The 18,690-nt window shown below is 39.5% G+C and overlaps 1 protein-coding gene across 1 annotated transcript; it reads left to right on the top strand.

Moving 5' to 3' along the window:
- The first annotated feature begins 45 nt into the window (after nucleotides 1–45).
- On the top strand, nucleotides 46–18,065 carry KCNA4 (potassium voltage-gated channel subfamily A member 4). The gene is made up of 2 exons (XM_060606260.3): nucleotides 46–453; nucleotides 3,590–18,065. Exon 2 carries the CDS (start codon nucleotides 4,370–4,372, stop codon nucleotides 6,332–6,334), a length of 1,965 nt encoding a protein of 654 aa, XP_060462243.1. The 5' UTR covers nucleotides 46–453; nucleotides 3,590–4,369; the 3' UTR covers nucleotides 6,335–18,065.
- The last annotated feature ends 625 nt before the right edge of the window (nucleotides 18,066–18,690 follow it).

Consider the following 18,690-nt stretch of genomic DNA (forward strand, 5'->3'; position numbering starts at 1 on the left):
GCCCTGGCCCCGCCCCCGGCCGGCGCGCGTTCCCGGCCAGGGGAGGCGTGTGCTGCTTCTGCAGCCAGCGAGAGAGGGAGAGGGATGGATATTGGAGGAGGAATTTGGGCTTAACAAGTGATCGCTGCTGTCTAGGATTTTCTTTTTCTGGGGAACCTTGACTTCCTTTCCCAATCGTGCCCACCCGTGCTGAACTCCAGAGGAACCAGAAGTGTTGGGGTCTTCCTCGGGGCAGCCCTGATCCCCACCCTGGGCTCCAGCAGCGAGGACTCTGTGCCCCCAGGCAACAGAACTTGTTCCGTGGATATTTTGCAGCTTCCACCTGCCACACCGGAGTGATTCCTTCTACCCCCAAGAACATTCTTCCCCTCCTCCAGCTGTTGCAGCTTGAGGGGGAAAGACAAACCGAGCGGGGGTTTTCTTTATATTTATTTTTCACTCCGCCTGGGAACGGTGAGTATGATACCTCTCTTCTCTTTCCTCCACTCTTCTCTTTTGGCTGTTAAGAAACAGTGGACATTTGAGGGATAAATAATATTGGGGGATGTGGCAGAAGGACATGAATGGAAGGCGGTTAAAAATAAACCAGGAGGTGGAAGAAGGGAGGTGCAGATGCAGCGCGGCGCTCCGGGGGGCCAACAGTTGTTATTTTCCTAACCCCGGGGATGGGGTGCGTGCGCCCTGCTTAATGTGCCGGAGCGGGAACCTAGGTCTGGAGGGGAGGGCGCGATTAAACATGTCGTTTCCCAACGAGGTGGGGTTTAGATTTAGCATCCTTTTGCCTCATCCCAGACTCACCGGTTCTGTTTCTTTGGGAACAGCTGGCGAACGGGTTTGAATTGCTGTCTCTCCCAGCATTTGGATTTGCGTGCCTTTTCCGAGCATTTCAGCAGCACATAGGGACTGTATAAATGGCGTGCGTTGAAGTGTATATTTCTCACGGTGTTGGTTTTTTGATTCAATCCCTCTCTCTCTCTCTCTCTCTCTCTCTCTGATAGGTTCAGGTACCACCCTAAGCCAGTTGCAGGAATTAGCACTGAGAGAGGAAAACAGCCTCCTTGTTGGGGGGTGAGAGGAGGAGGGGAGGCATGCTTGGCTGTTGTTTGGGGGGGCACAGGGATTCGGGAATAGGTAGTCTGCTAAATCCTATTAGTTTAATGGTGTTAAAGAGGAAGGGAAATTTCCCTGCAAAGGTCTCCCCCATCAAGGCTCCTGGGAGTCGGATTGAATAGATTCTCCGAAACAGGAATACCTTGGAAAGGAAGAGAGATTTTTAAAATGAGTTTTGCTGTGTGGAAGGTTTTTTTTTTTCCTTTTTTTTTTTTTAATTCTTTTTCTTTTTTTCTTATTCTTTTCCTTCTCCCTGCTTGTCCCTCCTCACCCTCCCCTTCTTCTTTTTCATCATCATCATCATCTTCTCCTAGGTTAGGGATAGTGAGGTAACTGGTAGCCAATTAAAAGGAAGGTAATTTGCTTTTTGTAAGGTGGGGGAGGAAGAAAACAAACAAACAAAAATAAATTAAATAAATAAATAAATAAATAAATAAATAAATAAAGTAAATAGTGTAGAGCCAGATGAGGGCAGGTCTCTATCTCCTGCAGAATTGATGGGATATTGGAAGACCTGCTAATTCATGACCTTCTGGGAGTCAATTAGTTGGGAGAGGGGTGTGCATAGTACACAAATATACAGGCACTTTGGTTCTATCGGGGTTTTATTTACATAGTGTATTATAACGGCTTTGAGGGAGTTGGGAAAGAAACTGAGCAAACTCTCAGGCTCTTCGGCCTGTGAAAGTCTTTAAAAGGCGGTGGCCTGACCTTCCAGAATAAATGTAACCCCAGGGTAGTTTTGTAAGTAGAGGTTTGGAGACCTTCTGAGGGTAAACATTTCAGAGTATTTGATGATGTTAGGAGTCTGGCAAAGGAAGGGGCTTGTCATTTGAGATACCTTCAGAAGTGTATTTTCTGGGTTTTATGTGTCCCAATAAAGCTCACTTCTTGCCCTAGGAGAGTGTGAGATGATTGGGAAGCCCTCTGTTTGCTCCTTCTCTGCTTTGTCACTTCATAAAACTCTGGTAGGTTTAGGCTTCTAGCCTGACAGGATTCAGCAAGAAGCAGCAGGTGGTCAGGAGCTGAATCCTGTTCATAGCTCCAGAAAGCCATTTCTCTTGCTTCCCAAGTGCTTCCAGTAACAGAACCTGGTAGATGCCCTGGATTCTGACTGGCATTATCCTCCCCAAGTCTCTGGGCTACTGTCTGCATTCTTGGAAGTCCTGTTGGACACAGTGAATGCAAAAGCATAGGAGACAGGAGATTGGGGCAGTTTTTACAGGTCCTGGCTGAGGAAATGAATTAGCCTGACCTAGAGAGAGCCAACTGAGAAGAAAGGCCAGCATTACCAAGTGACGGTGGAGCCAGATTGGGGCTGCAAGGAAGACATGATCAGCAAGTGGGCATGTTGGAGATAAAGGTGGGCAGAGAGAGTCAGGGAGAGGCAGAGGGAGTTGGGAGATGGGAGATCATGGATGAAATTATGGGGGGAAGTATGACAGGCTGAAAATGAAGTCCACACAAACTGGGATTTAAAACATAAGGAAATAGTCTGTTGAGAAGAGTGTAGGAGGAAGCATTGAGGTGAACACGGAGGAAGCAGCAAGGAGAGAAGATGATTATCAGAGAAGTGGAAACTGGGATTAGCTCCTAGGCTGTGGGTGGTAGGGAGTGTTCTGGAGTCTGGGGAACAGAAAAACAACAACAGGGACATGCTTCAGGGAGTCAAGAAGTGCCAACTTAATACAGGCCATTGATGAGTCTCAAAATGTTTTGGGTGTCCTCACATTCTGTCCTCCCCTAATTCAGACAGTATGGTATAAGGACATATACATCTGGAGGTGTGTAGATAGATGATAAAAGCTTAGGTTACTGTCCAGTGTGTATTGATATTCATTATGTCGGTGCTATTCTATCAACATTCATTGTCTCATTCAAACCTTACAAAGTGGGATGGAGGAGGTTGTATTATGACCCACACTTCATAGATGAGATGATTGAATCTTGTGGAAGTGATGGAGCCTGGATTAAAGAGAACTGGTTTTTCCAACTGCTCTAATCCTGAATCAAGACAGAGAGGGGTGGAAAGGCACTAAATTCAGAAATATTTGATGAGTGGAAATTTTAAAAACTGCCTTGAGATCACTGAATGATGGAAGCAGCTATAAAGTGACAGCATTATTGTTGTGACATGAAGAAAATGACAGCGAGAATTAAGACCTGGCATGAGTGAAAGGGAGAGCCGAAGGAAGAGCCATGTGGGTCGAGAGTGGAGAGAAGAAAAATAATTGAGTTGCCTTGAAAATAGACTGAGCCGAAATAATAACCAAAGAAGAAGGGAAGAAGGATGGTTTAGTGAGGGAGGAGATTTAACAACCTGCCCCATACTCCTTGGAAATTTGTGGCCCCTTGGTGCTTTATATGGTTTGCTTGAGGACAAGAAAAAGAAGTGTATGGGAAGGAAACACTGTTTGCTCTTTATGATTTGATTCTTCTTTTTATTTTTCTCCTGTGCTTATTTCCCTTCCTTTTTCAGGTGAAGTACTTCTTCTGCATGATTTTAGCTGAAGGATGCTCTGCATTTCCTTGATTTCTATGGAGACCTCAGAGCTGGGTTTGCTCCTGCTGACACCTCATCTTGTACCTTCTCTACCTCCCAAGGTCTTTGCCTCTTTCAATAGCTTGGCATTGCCCCTGGGTCCAGAAAGCCTATGATGAACTTAAGGGGAGCACCTGGAGAATCATCCTGATAGGCTTGGAGCAGCAATGGCTGGACATACTTCAAGCCACATGTTAACATGGGTCAAGCCATCACTAGAAGGCAAGTGCTAAGACTAAAGGCTTATTTGCATTTTATTTAAATTTGATGGACTGAGCTTTGGACAATTTCCATGGCAGAAAAATATATTCCATTTTCTAGGCACAACTGCTGGCTGTCAGACACTTGCTGCCTTTGAATCTTGCAGCATCATCACCAACCACCCTAGACGTATTTCCAAATTTGAACAGCCACCCTGAAACAGGTGTTTGGGAGACCCCAACATTTTCTGACTTAGGCCTGAGAGTGCTAGGTTGTTTATCTAGACCAGCCAAGCTCCGGAGAGCAATGTTGAATCCCTGGGAACAGAGAGCATGGGGCGTGCTGATTTAAAAACAGAAAATGCAAAGTTGGACTGAAAATATCCTTAGTCTTCCAAGCAATCTGCTTAAGGGTTCCAAACTTACCTTCATTTGGTGACAAAAGAAGCTGCCCTATTTTTCTTTCTTCTTCTTCTTCTTCTACAACTGGAACCAGCCATTTCCAAAAACCACCACCATGGAGGTTGCAATGGTGAGTGCGGAGAGCTCAGGGTGCAACAGTCACATGCCTTATGGTTACGCGGCCCAGGCTAGGGCACGGGAGCGGGAGAGGCTTGCTCACTCGAGGGCAGCTGCGGCAGCCGCCGTGGCAGCTGCCACAGCTGCTGTGGAGGGCAGTGGGGGTTCTGGAGGGGGCTCCCACCACCACCACCAGTCGCGTGGGGCCTGCACCTCCCATGACCCTCAGGGCAGCCGGGGTAGTCGGAGGAGGAGGCGCCAGCGGCCTGAGAAGAGGAGAGTCCACCACCGCCAGAGCAGCTTTCCTCATTGCTCCGACCTGATGCCCAGTGGCTCTGAGGAGAAGATTCTGAGGGAACTGAGTGAGGAAGAGGAAGAGGAGGAGGAGGAGGAGGAGGAGGAAGAGGAAGGAAGGTTTTACTATAGTGAGGATGACCATGGTGATGAATGTTCCTACACGGACCTGCTGCCCCAGGATGACGGGGGCGGCGGCGGCTACAGTTCAGTCCGCTACAGTGACTGCTGTGAACGTGTGGTGATAAATGTGTCGGGCCTGCGCTTTGAGACCCAGATGAAGACTCTGGCCCAGTTTCCAGAGACTTTGTTGGGAGACCCTGAGAAGAGGACTCAGTACTTTGACCCTTTGCGTAATGAGTATTTTTTCGACAGAAACAGGCCTAGCTTTGATGCCATCTTATATTATTACCAATCAGGAGGCCGCCTCAAGAGGCCAGTCAATGTCCCCTTTGATATCTTCACTGAGGAGGTGAAGTTCTATCAGTTGGGAGAGGAGGCCCTGCTCAAGTTTCGGGAGGACGAGGGCTTTGTGAGAGAAGAGGAGGACAGGGCCTTGCCAGAGAATGAATTTAAAAAGCAGATTTGGCTTCTGTTTGAGTATCCGGAGAGTTCCAGTCCAGCAAGGGGCATAGCCATCGTCTCTGTTCTGGTCATCTTAATCTCCATTGTCATTTTCTGCCTGGAAACTTTACCTGAGTTTAGGGACGACAGGGATCTCATCATGGCACTGAGTGCAGGCGGGCATAGTGGGTTGTTGAATGACACCTCGGCACCCCACCTAGAGAACTCAGGGCACACCATCTTCAACGACCCCTTCTTCATCGTGGAGACAGTCTGTATTGTTTGGTTTTCCTTCGAGTTTGTGGTTCGCTGCTTTGCTTGTCCCAGCCAAGCACTCTTCTTCAAAAACATCATGAACATCATTGACATTGTATCCATTTTGCCTTACTTCATCACCCTGGGCACTGATCTGGCCCAGCAGCAGGGGGGTGGCAACGGTCAGCAGCAGCAGGCCATGTCCTTCGCTATCCTCAGGATCATCCGTCTGGTCCGAGTATTCCGGATCTTCAAACTCTCCAGGCATTCCAAAGGCCTGCAGATCCTGGGCCACACCCTCAGAGCCAGCATGCGGGAGCTGGGACTTCTGATCTTCTTCCTCTTCATTGGGGTCATCCTGTTTTCCAGTGCTGTGTATTTCGCAGAGGCAGATGAACCTACCACCCATTTCCAAAGCATCCCAGATGCGTTTTGGTGGGCCGTGGTGACCATGACAACTGTGGGCTATGGGGACATGAAGCCCATCACTGTGGGGGGCAAGATCGTGGGGTCCCTGTGTGCCATTGCAGGTGTCTTAACCATTGCTTTGCCAGTGCCAGTGATTGTCTCTAACTTTAACTATTTCTACCACAGAGAGACTGAGAATGAGGAACAGACACAGCTGACACAGAACGCAGTCAGTTGCCCATACCTCCCTTCTAATTTGCTGAAGAAATTCCGGAGCTCTACTTCTTCTTCCCTGGGGGACAAGTCAGAGTATCTAGAGATGGAAGAAGGAGTTAAGGAATCTCTCTGTGCAAAGGAGGAGAAGTGTCAGGGAAAGGGGGACGACAGTGAGACAGATAAAAACAACTGTTCTAATGCGAAGGCTGTGGAGACTGATGTGTGAATCTTGTTCTCCACCTGCCACTGCCTCCCCGCCGCCCCCCCCCCCCCAGCCCCTGTATCTCCAAATATATTTATGCATAGAGAGTGGAGTTATGAAAATGAAATATGCAAACGAATCTAATGCATATAGTAGTACACCATTTAATGGTTATACGTGACAATTGTTACTCAACTTGTATTACATATCAAATAAATGATACATCTTGGAGAAGAGGGAGGCTAAAATAGGAGCAAATCTTATCTTTATATTTTTTATTAGAATGCAAGAATTTTGCACACTAACTGGAAAAGATGTTAAAAGTAAAGGTGGTTCTGTGGAGAGAAGGTATATGTGTGTTTGTGTGTGTGTGTGTGTGTGTGTGTGTGTGTGTGTGCGCGCGCACACGTGCTGCGTGCATGTGCAAGTAAATTGTCAACATTGTTAGTAATTGTGCAGTGATGGGAAGAGTTGGCATTTTGAAGTATTTACTATGTAAGAACTAATGAATTTGAGCAGTCATTTATCAGTGCTCTGATAGCATCTCATGTCTTTGGATTCCATGGTTGTTTTTTAAAAATTGTAAGAATTACTGTGTAGGGGAAAAAAAAAAGGAAAGTGAATTATTTAATAGAATATAGGTCACAGTTTTATCTTGGATTTAATTAAAGTTTATTTTTAACTGGAAATTAACTTTTAAAAAGGCTTCAGGGGCCTTTAGAAATTGATTATATTTTATTATTAATTTGGGGGAAGATATGACAGCAAATGCCTAACAATAATGGAAGAAGTGAAATCGGAGAAAATGTAACAAGTTTTGTTCACAGATAACAGGACTGGAATTTTTTTTTCCTTTGCACTACTTTATATGATGGAGATTGAGAGAGACTTCCTACTGTGAGTGTTTACTAATGTAACAGTTCAGTGACAATCATTGGAAGAATGATTTCTTAGTCTTATTTTATGTTCTCTTCTTTTCTTTGTGTGAGACTAATGGCCACGCAGATAACAGCACATGGTTCCCTTCTTTTAAAATCTAAATAACTGATCTGCAAAGGGACTCTGAAGTAAAATTTAGCAACAGAATCTTTTAGAAATTGGACTGTGACAATGATGCTTCTGAAACCATACTATTTTAATTATTCTTCTGCCTTTTAAATGCAGAATAATTTAACCAAAGTTAATGCATGCACTGAAAGAATTCTTGAAGAAAATAAGATGCCCAGCAGCTACAGTGATTATGGCTTAAGAGCTTTCTATTAAATGTGCAACGTAAATGCTAGATTTATTAAGTTTATTTCTTTGTGCAGCTGCATAAAGGCACAGGGTGGGGATTCACCTCAGAATTTAGCATTCCACTTGCTAAAAATGATACAAAGAAGGATTGTGTCAAACATTTGGTTTCAATATCACCATCGCTATCAGTTTTGTAAAGGGAACTTGTGACACATGTAACTGCACTTAAATCATGACAAGATGTTCTAGAATGTGAGGTAACAGCTAGTAATCGGACTTACACTAGTAAGTCATAATGAGATCTAGAGTAGCAAATTTAGAATGCATAAGAGGCCTTATTCTCTAATGTTTCCTCAACATCTATTCTTTATAAAATGGTTGTCCTGAGGTTTGGGAAAAATATACTATGTAGCACATAATGAACTCTGACAACTGTGAATTTAAAAAAAAAAAAAAAAAGAAAGGAAGAAAAGAATGATCAAGAATAGCTTTTCTCAAGCTTTTAAATCCCAGGCCATGATTTGATAATAACATAAATCTTTAATGATATTTGAAATTCAAAATAAATCCATGTTAGATTTAAAAGCAAAGCTACACCCTTCTCCCCACCCCATCCCCACCACTTAAAGAAAAATACCTTTCAAGAATACCTGTTGGAGAATGAAAGGCAGTAAGCGGGGGAGTTGATTGAATGTTCTGACCAAAGATCTCCAGTGGACAATAGTGAATGATAAAACAAGGATATGCAATCTTGTAATAAGATTTCAAAGACGTCATTTTAATATATTTTGGATTTGAAGCAAAAATATAACAAACAGACTAGGAGTAAGGCTATCTGGGTTGGTCACTATTCATTTGAAAAAGCCACCATTAATCTCCACATCCCAATTTCCTCATTAGTAAAAAAAAAAAAAAAAAGGGCACATAAAGGCTTTCATTACTTCACAGAATTGTTATGGAAAGCAAATAACATGTGATAACTCAGAAATGCCTAGTTCCATATAAATGCCTGAGGTTATGTCTACATTGCTTAATCTTCCTCTGGAAAGAGAAGAATTAGAACCCCTGTGTTATGGGGCACCGGGGTGGCTCAGTCCGTTGAGCTTGGGACCTTGGCATAGGCCATGATTTCCTGGTGCCTGAGTTCAGGCCCCTCATGGACTCACTGATGTCAGTGAGGAACCTGCTTTGGATCCTCTCTCCTCCTCTCTCTGCTCCTCCCCCACTTGTGCTCTCTCAAAAATAAATAAACATTAAACAAAAGTTAAAAAAAAAAAGAACCCAGGAGTTACATCTGCTTTATTAGGATATCGTGAAAATCATGGGTAATTTCTTTAATTTTGAGCTCCTTACAGGAAGTGGATATGCAGATACAAGATAGCCTCTCATTGAATAATTGCTACAGTTTCTTCACTTGGGGGAAAGAAAGATCCTGGGCATGTCCTGGTGTAAAAAAGTTGACTCTGTGAGTGAGGTACCATGTATCTTTTTCTGTACCCAACTAGGTCAGATTATATTTTAGATAATTTAAATGCTATCCAGCATTGGATGTTTATTGAACATTCAATAATCCCAATGGCAATGATTTGGCTATGCTTGGAAGGGAAAAAGTATTAAATTTCTACCACAGCTCCTTTTTAAAGCTGAAAGTTATAATGAATTTAGCCGATATGTATTAGATTTGATAATTCTGTGAATTCAAGAAATATAGTCCTTTTGGGATCCTGGGATTTTCCTGTATCTTACATAGTTTTTTTTTTTTAAGTGTAATACAGACAAGAAGTGACAGCCATGGGCTTCCAAAGCAAATATTAGGTTATCACTACATGCATGTGTGTTGGTTTGCATTTTCTTTCAAGATGCATTTATTTTAGGATGTCTGAATCTTGATTCCACACTAAGAAGAAAGCATGTAAGCCCTCAAGATTTGTCTAGGGCACTTTTGTATGGAACACTTCTCTTGTAGAGAATGTGTGAAGGTAGAGAAAGTGTCAACGGCAGCTGTGAATGTATAACATTTTTCCAAGTTAAAGCTAGCTAAGCAAGGTGCTTTAGTACCATTTGTAAAAATTTTATCTACTGAGTAATATGCTTTCAGAAGCTATTTGTAACTGACATTTAGGAAACTCTGCTCTCAGAGGCCACCACACACATTTGGCTGTAAGATAAAAGAGAAGTGGCCCCATTTAGAGATTTGAATTTTGGGAACCTCGGATCCTCTAGTTGCTTTTCAGATGATAATGTTACCAGAAGTACAATATTTGAAGGTCATCCTAACCAGAGTTTTTTCAAGGGTGGATACATTGTTCTCTCTTTTAAATGTTTGAAAGGGGAACAGTTATGCAGACCAGTTATGGAGAAAAGAGGACTAAATACTCCTTTTAATTTCTGCAAAATAGAGCTTTTGGGTGCCAAAGGAATGATGGATGGTCTGGGAGTAGAGAGATGGCTCGTTGACATTGACACATCATTTCATCTTGACTCTCAGGTGTTTTGTTTTGTTTTGTTTTGTTTTTAAGTGTACAACCAGGCTGTTGTGCTACATTATCAATTGATTCCTTTTAGCACCAAAATTCTCTGGAGTGGAAGGAAGTTATTAGACTAGCTGGATATTTTCTAAGTATTCAAATCATATCGGTCTTGATTTCATAGGTAATAAGAGCAAAAACAGTTTAAAATCTCACTGTTGGGTTAAATAGAGAACCAGAGATTTTGAGATTGAGTTTTTAGAATGTAAATGAAACTGAATGAATAGGGTGTATTTTGAAGCTCTTTATTCTAACAACGAAAGGGAAGGGATTCCCTTAATAAAAAATAACTCAGTCTCCAGTTGAATACATGTGAAAGTTGGTAAGTAAACATTTTGATTTCTTGCTTTGTTATAGTACAGTCTTGTCAGTAAACGAGTGTTCCGACCTATGCTAGGGAACTCATTTTATGCTTAAGCACATGTAGTATTTCACGAGTGTCACTGCTTTCCTTGTCAAATTAGTTTTGTTTTTAATGTTTATTTATTTTTGAGAAAGAGAGACAGAGCATGAACAGGTGAGGGGTTACAGGGAGTGGGAGACACAGAATCCAAAGCAGGCTCCAGGCTCTGAGGTGTCAGCACAGAGCCTGATGTGGGGCTCGAACTCACAAACCCTGAGATCATGACCTGAGCTGAAGTCGGACACTTAACTGTCTGAGCCACCCAGGTGCCCCAGCTTGTCAAATTAGTTTTAAACAGGATCACTGAAGTTTTGTGAAAATGTTTTCATAAAACATCTGTTGAAATAGAATCCAATCTATGCATAAGAAATAACTATGGAAAATACTTTTGAGTTCAGATATATATCCAGTTTTTAGAAAGTCAACATTAGCCAGTAGAAAGTTATTTTTAATTGCACTGGAATCATAAACAGTAGTATCTCCACATCCCAACAGAATCAGAAATGGTGTTCTCTGTTGTTGATTTTGAGGATTGTGATGCACCTTTAGCCACCACATCGCAGCTGTTCCTAGGTAAAGTGGCAAATACACCTAGGTTGGTTTTACAGTTTTTGGTGAGCATGTGATGTGCTCATGTGCATGATGCAGAGTGTAACATCCCTCTTTATGTGTGTGTGTGTGTGTGTGTGTGTGTTTTATTGATACAGTATAGAATGATTACGGGTTGTCATTCAGTGGCAAAGGGGCCCGTTCCAGGAAATCTTCCTGACCCAAAAGTCATTCTGAATTCGGCAAGGGACATTTGGTGTGGACAAAAGGTACTTCTTGGTTTTCCTGCCTGCAAAGAAGCTTGACTCAAAACACAGGGTCATCCAAACAAATATAACTGTTACAGGTTAGAAAACAATCCTACTTTCTAGTACGAAGATCAGTATTCCTATTTGAAAGAATGTTGATGGAGTGGTTTGTGTTCAAGATTGAAGGAAGCAGAGCTATTTTTGCAGTAAATGGGAATGTGTACTTCTGAAATGTAAATTAAGATTAGGACTGTGATATGAGTTTTATTTCTGACTTGGTTCTCTGTTTCCATAGCAGTCCCAATTTCTTACAGTATCTTCATAAAAAAGTATGCTAATACATATCAGACCATATGGCCCAATTTGAGGTACAGAAAATATGGTTACTTTATTTACAGATAAATAAATTAATCCCAGGGTATGAGTTGGGTGCTTTGAAAAACATAGCATATAGTAATGAGCTATGGCTCTAAGTGAGGCTACAACATATTCCCTTTCAGGCCTGTAGGTAATACAAAATGGTACCAGAATAGATATATCAAGGAAATAAAATGCTAAAGAAGGCATCTTAATGTTGTCTAGGGAGGGATTTTCCCACATCCACTGATCATGGTGTTGCTGATTTGCAGTCAAGTTTTTGATTTATTTAACATCATTGGTATCTTGGAAGGAGAATTTGTATCCAGAGTACCAGGAGCTAAATGATTTTGATCGCTGATCCACAAATAGTTATCTTCTGTTTCCTGATTTGCAAATTACCTGTTGTACAGATTGTCCAAAACTAGTTTCTCATCTGAGTTGGCTTTACTCAGGCTCAAAACCACGGTCTCCCTTTCAATAGCCAGGCTAGAAACATGCAAAATTGTAAACAGAAAACAATATACTACAAAGAAACAACAAATACCCTGAAACTAGATAGCCAAGCAAACTACTTGGAAAACCAAATCTATTGTTCAAATTAATGTTTATGTACCTCAGAATGAAATATGAAGGATTTAGGAATAACCTTTCCCCTATCTCCTTGCCATTAGCAGAGTTAACCAGGAGTGACTATTGTGTGTTGTAAAGCAGAAATGAGCTACTGAGATATTGTGCAAGTTAACATTTTCTGTGAAAATGGCAGAAATGCTAACTTACCTTAGAAGTGGTCATGATAGTAATTATTAGGAATAACTAGTGAATATGGAAAATATGCTGTTTTTTCCCAGTTATTGGTGTTATGTGCAAATGTACTTGGATTAATTTTTCATGACTTCGTAGACCAAAGGCATATTTTTAAAGCCACAGAACATGAAGGCATTTTTATACACAGCTTCTTAAGCTACTGACTGTTGACGAATCAGTCACCTCTTAAATCAGTGAAATAAATAGCCCCTGTGGATATTGACTACACTTGTACCAATGCTGAGCCAAATATTTATATTTGTTTAAAAATAATTAGATTACTATTTATTCATATGTTTATATACATATCATATATTTAATATTCTGCCTTTATTCTGGCCAAAGATATATAAGCAAAATGAATTGTCTAAGGCATTGCAAGAGACTTTTTGAAATGAAGTAAAAGTGTATAATTCTTTTGTGTTTGGGGAAAATGGTGAGACCTAAGGATTGAGAAACCTTTCTTTACACTCTAGGTTGGATTTTGTGCCATACAACCACAGTGGTATTAGGGCTAAGCTCTGAGATATTCCATGCAGTAAGGATATATGGGGTTTCACTCCCAGGAAGGTTGATTTTTATGTTTTATGAAACATTGCAAAATGTTTATCTTATTTTTCATGGTCATTATTCCCATTACATAATGGATACATAGAGCATGGAAACTAGACTATCTAGCCCCATAGAGCTACTTTGTGCTCTCTAGAAATCAATTAACTTAAAGCCATTATTGTTCTGCATTTTTATCGTAGCTGTTGTTTGATGTGACTTCCTTAATTCTCTTAGGTTCAATTACAGTATTAAAAAGTCTCAGGTTGTTTTTGTTTTGGGCAAATGTTTCAATATCTCAGCCTCTGCAGGCACTCACACACAAAACTGTAAGATAATTAGAAAATCTCATATCTCTTAGAGACTAGGGCTGTTTATCTGAGCTCCTTCAATGATAGGGACACATTAGTTAACATAGAGGATGCATGTTATTCTATTTATAAACTTAATTCACTCATACCTGAGTAGATTGATGGTTCCCCTAGAGAACACTAATGTGTTCATAGCACTTGAACAAGTCCTTTTTTTCTTCTTTAATTGGTAGGGATCATGATCCAAATGAGGCTTTCATTCGCTAGCAGATAAGGTAGGAAATAATTAATGAAGCTCCCACTGGACTGAAATATAGCAAGGGGTATGGAATCTCTAGGGAATATAGTAGGATTTATATGTATTTGTTTATTTGTCATTCCTAATTGGTGTCGTTGGCATTACTGTTGGGGGAATGGATTTTAATTTCAGGGTGATTTACCTAATATTAAAATGAATTTCGATAACAAAATAGAGATCATAAGTTCCACACTATCTCATTAGCTTGAGGAATAACTCTAGTTAAATATTTTAAGATATTAATTTGAGATTTGGAGATTGCAGTTCATATTTAGAGCCATTTATTTGGAGAGAGATTTAGCCCATAAATAATGATTCATTTATTCAGGTTTCTTGAGAGGTTAATGGAATCTCTTTATTTTTCTTCCCTATCTCCTGACTTTTGAAAACTATATTTAAATTTATGGATTATACTTAAATTAGTGGTTATGAATTTTCTTTTACCAAACCAAGTGAAAAGCTTGATTACAAATTGATCAGAGGATGACAAGATCATTTGATGGTTTTTTTTTTGCAACATTTGCTATTAATCAGTCTGATTTCAGTATATATGGAAAACAACATAACATAATGCGTATACCATATTAGAATCTAGATGACCGAGAAGGTATACTCAGAATAGATTTTCCTTCTGGGATCCTAGATGTGTTCTCAGAGTTCTTGACCTGTTTCCTCCAGATCTGAGCCAACCAGTGTGAAGCTAGTAAACTGCTTTTTTCCTGGTATAGCAACAGGGTGTAAGAAGGATCAAGGGCTAATTGGGGCATTGGGGAATGGGAGGGAGGTAGGCAAGGGGTAAGGAGTTTTGCCTAAGTGAAGTCATTCATTTGATGGTGAAAATAGGTAGATCAGACTAAAACTGCTTCATTTGGTAATGCTATTAATTTTTTTTTAATCTAGGAAATCCAGAAAAGCAGATTGATCACTTAGTATTGGTACCAGATGTAGTAAGCATGTGTATGTATATGTACCAATATTCTAACTCCCTTTGCTGGTATTCTGAGAGCACTCACATACCATTAAACCAAAGCTGCATCTTACTAAGGGTAAAACTCACTTTTCCCTTCAGAGCAAGAGTCACATTCTTAAAAGATTACCATGCGGGCACTTATATTTCACAGAGGATAATCTCCCCCACCCTTAATCTAATGCAGAATGTTAATGTGGTAGGTGTATTAAAACTAAGAATTAAGCATCAATTGAAGCCCTAAGAGTGCTTGTCACTAACACAGAGCTGAATGATGTGTTTATGTTGGTTATTGCTGGTGTGCAATTCTTAGAGGAATGGAAAAATCATAAAATCTGTGCAACATAATTAGAACTTCTTGCTGTCATCGTATGCTCCTTGCTGATTTAGTTGCTGCTGCTGCTCAACCAAAGAGAAGACATATCATTTCACTACTAGAATCCACATACTTCACAGGCTTCAAGGCAGTGTGAGAAACAGTGGGGGAAATAAAGGGTTAGATTAGACTGATAAGGGTGAAGCAACATACAGTATTTTAAGGTGTGAATCATCTTGTGACACCAGACTATTTTTACTCACTCAAGGGACTGAGTTGAATTTTTGGATAGGAGAGGCTCTGTTTAGGAATTACTGTTCCCTTTTTGTTTGTGGTATCACTGTTGGAAATCAGTCTAGCATGGGATAAATACTGCCATCATTGTTAAAATAAGCTGAAGATTACATACCAGAAACATGTTTTTATTTCAGTTGTGAAAAGCTGTAGTTGTGTTATAAGCTCTGCAAGAGGGATTAGAAAGTCACTCAACTTTTAAAAATTTTACTGCACCCCTGAAAAGATTTGGACGGGAAATTAAAGTAGAAGATTCTAAGTTCTGATCAAATATAAACTTGTTCAAAGGTCTCCTTTTTAGTTTCCTGTTTCAATCTTTTCCCTCAGTTACTAAACCTGTTTTTTTTTTAACTGCAGAAATAGACATTAAAATGCTTGGCACCCCCATCTTCCCCATACCCCGCTACACCCCATTCACATTTATTTACGTGAAAGCCCAGATCAGGAAGCCTTCTGCTATCCCAAGTTCACAAATTTCTCAGGGGGAGGTTTTTTGTATGATCCAGGTAGACATTTTCCCATTTTATAAATCAGGTCATTCCAGTGCAAACCCGGGAAGCTTCTACAATCACCTGCAATGTGAGTCTATTATGTTCTGTTATTATGTTGGGTATTGTCTGCCTATTACTGAACAGCTGGGATTTTAGAAACAGCTGGATGATTAGTTGTGTATTTTGCATTTTTCACTCAGATGCTTTATTACTGTGTAGAAACAGCCTCAGTGTAGAATGAGCTGGGACTATAATAGCGGAAATCTTGCTCTGTGCAACTGTTGTTATTAGGAATTTAATCAAGAAAATTCAGGGCAAACAGTTTTGGCTATTGTTTGCTTTGCAAACATGTTGTTAGATACAGCGTACTCATTTCCACTTTTAGGTGAAACAGTTGATTTACCAAATTTTAAAATGCCTCTTGCGATATTCCTTAGGCTACTGAAGCTATGCTTTGGCTGTTACATTTATTTGCTCCAGGGGAAATGTCTACACATGGTGAGACATAGTACCTGAGTTTTGCATTCACTGCTGGCAAGAGGAGCTGACAGAGCAGGCAGGCTTCAGTCCTCTCATGCACCAGAATCTATTTTTAGGTTTGTCCCTTTGTGACTAGCTTCAACCCTGACTAGATGGGGTTGAAATTTAAAGACAAGGCAATGCTTTATTATGATGATCTGTAGGTTTATAAAACTGTTTGGTATTGTGAACGGGACATATTTAATTCAGGTGCTGTTTGTCGGTTCCTCACCCAGGGCTAAAATTAGAATAAAAAGGGTGTACAGACTTCTTTTCTTTCACCAATTATTTTTTCAACAGATGTTTGTTAGACTCATGCTAGATGACTGGGCTGTGCCCATGTTCCCAGTCTCCAAATGTACTAACGCTTCAAAGAATCACAGTCCATGTAGAAGGATTTTTGAGTTACAGAAAGATTCCTTTTTCTAAATAGCAGGATTCTCATTTATTATTACTATTAGTCCCCCCCCCCCCAACCCTGAATCTATATATGTGACTAGGTCTTGTTTCTCCTTGGAGAGTGAATCTCCATGCTATCATGCTTTGATAATAATTTTTATAAATTATATCTTGTGTTCTGTAATGTGCTTCATTTTCTGTGATAGCTTCTATATAAACTGCATAGTAAATGGGACTGAATTCCAACTTGCCAGTTTTTTTATGATTCTTGCATGAATAATAAGTCAGTGCTTTCAAATAGTAGAGGTGATTGTACAGAATATTTACTTCTTTTAATCCCCAGAACTTCTATTTCTTCTATTTAATAGCATGTGATTAAATTATAAGTGAGAGAAAGTGGATTTGACTGAAATAATAAACATCTATGAAACAGTAAATGATAATAATATTTTTTATTCTAAAGTAGGTTTTTTCCAGGACCATGGTTCTTCTGCCACTCCTCCCCATTTAAAAACAAAACAAACAAAAACACCTATATCTTTGTCCTTGGGAAAGGCTTGCTTGCCATTGATAGTGCATTTACAATTTTTGACTTGAATAAAGACCTGGGTTTCTTTTTTGGAGAGATGTGAAAAAGATAGTTCTTTTTGTGGACATTTCTACTGAGACAAGCCAAATGAAATAGCATCAATTACATGGTTAAGTCAGGGCAGTTGAGGCAGACTTTTGGGATTTTTCTGAGGTGCCTCTATCTACATTGATCAGATCCCATAGGTGTTTGCTCAGGTTTCCATTTGCTTTCAAGATGATGTCTGATTTCTTTCTCTTGGATTTCAGACTTTCGCATTTGAAATGCAGTCGCAATAACATTTTCAGCTCTCTCTAACTAGCTTTAACTTCTTAACAACTCAGACTTTTCCTGTGAAATAGATCTTAAAGACTATCTTGTTTATTTTCCGGCTGTTTCAGAGCATAACATTAGAGACACTGGCTTTTAGTCTTCATTCACACCAAACAACCATTATCTTTAATTGAAGCCACTTCTACTTGAAGCCAAAACACTTGGTGGAGTCAGTGAAGGGAAAAAAAAAAAAAAAAAAGCCAAGGCACTGTGAAGTCAGACATTCAATTCTGCTTCATTAAAGCCATTAGTATCAAACACATCCTGGATTCTCTTTAAATTTGAGTTTTCAATTGCTATCTATTCTGTCAGGGAAATACCTTTAATTGTAAAATCATTATGTTGTGGGATTTCTATTCTAACTTTAGCAAACTGCAACTATTCTTGTGCCTTAGAAATATGACATTCTGTAATGAACCCATTATTTATGTGATTTCTTAAAACTAAGATTTTTTTCCTTTGCAATTTTTCATGAAAGTATTTGCAAACTAGAAATATATATTTTAGCCTAAATTAACAGACACATAGTTAATATTTCAAGATCTTTGGGCAAATAGCTGAATTGCTCATTGTTATAGTATAAAGGAGGAACTAACTTTATATATATTTAATATATATAACATATATGTTTAACATATATATGTTAATATATAATATATAAACATGTTTATATATATTTAATATATATGTGTTTATATATGTATTTAATATATATTTATTGTCAAAACATTCTGTGTGGTTCATTTATAAGTATTTTAATGGAAGCCAAGTGCATTTAAAATATATCAGAATTTTTCTGTATCTAATCAGAGTGTATAATTTAGAAATGTGGTATTACATTAAGTAGATTACATTTCTGAGATTTTAAATAAATTCATATCATATAATGTTAACTCTATTTAGGGCCTATTTTTTTAAAACATACTAAATAGCCTCACAGGCTATGTGTGAATGTTCTTAGAATAGAGTTTGGCAATTTGAAAGCCTGTCTCCCTAGAAAAGCAATATGTTTTCAGAAGAAAAGTTCTCTTTATGTACACATTTGAATATAAATATGTTAGCCTAACTATCTTTAACTTTTATTTTGGATCTTGATCTTACAGTTTGGTTCTAGGTTTTACTTTTTCTGGCACCAAATTGGTGGCTTCTATGGCATTAAATAATCATTAATTATTTATTTCCATTAAAATAAAACTTTGCCTTAAAA

Source organism: Panthera onca, chromosome D1 (genome assembly GCF_046562875.1).
Source record: "Panthera onca isolate mPanOnc1 chromosome D1, mPanOnc1 haplotype 2, whole genome shotgun sequence".
In the NCBI taxonomy this organism is placed as follows: Eukaryota; Metazoa; Chordata; class Mammalia; order Carnivora; family Felidae; genus Panthera; species Panthera onca.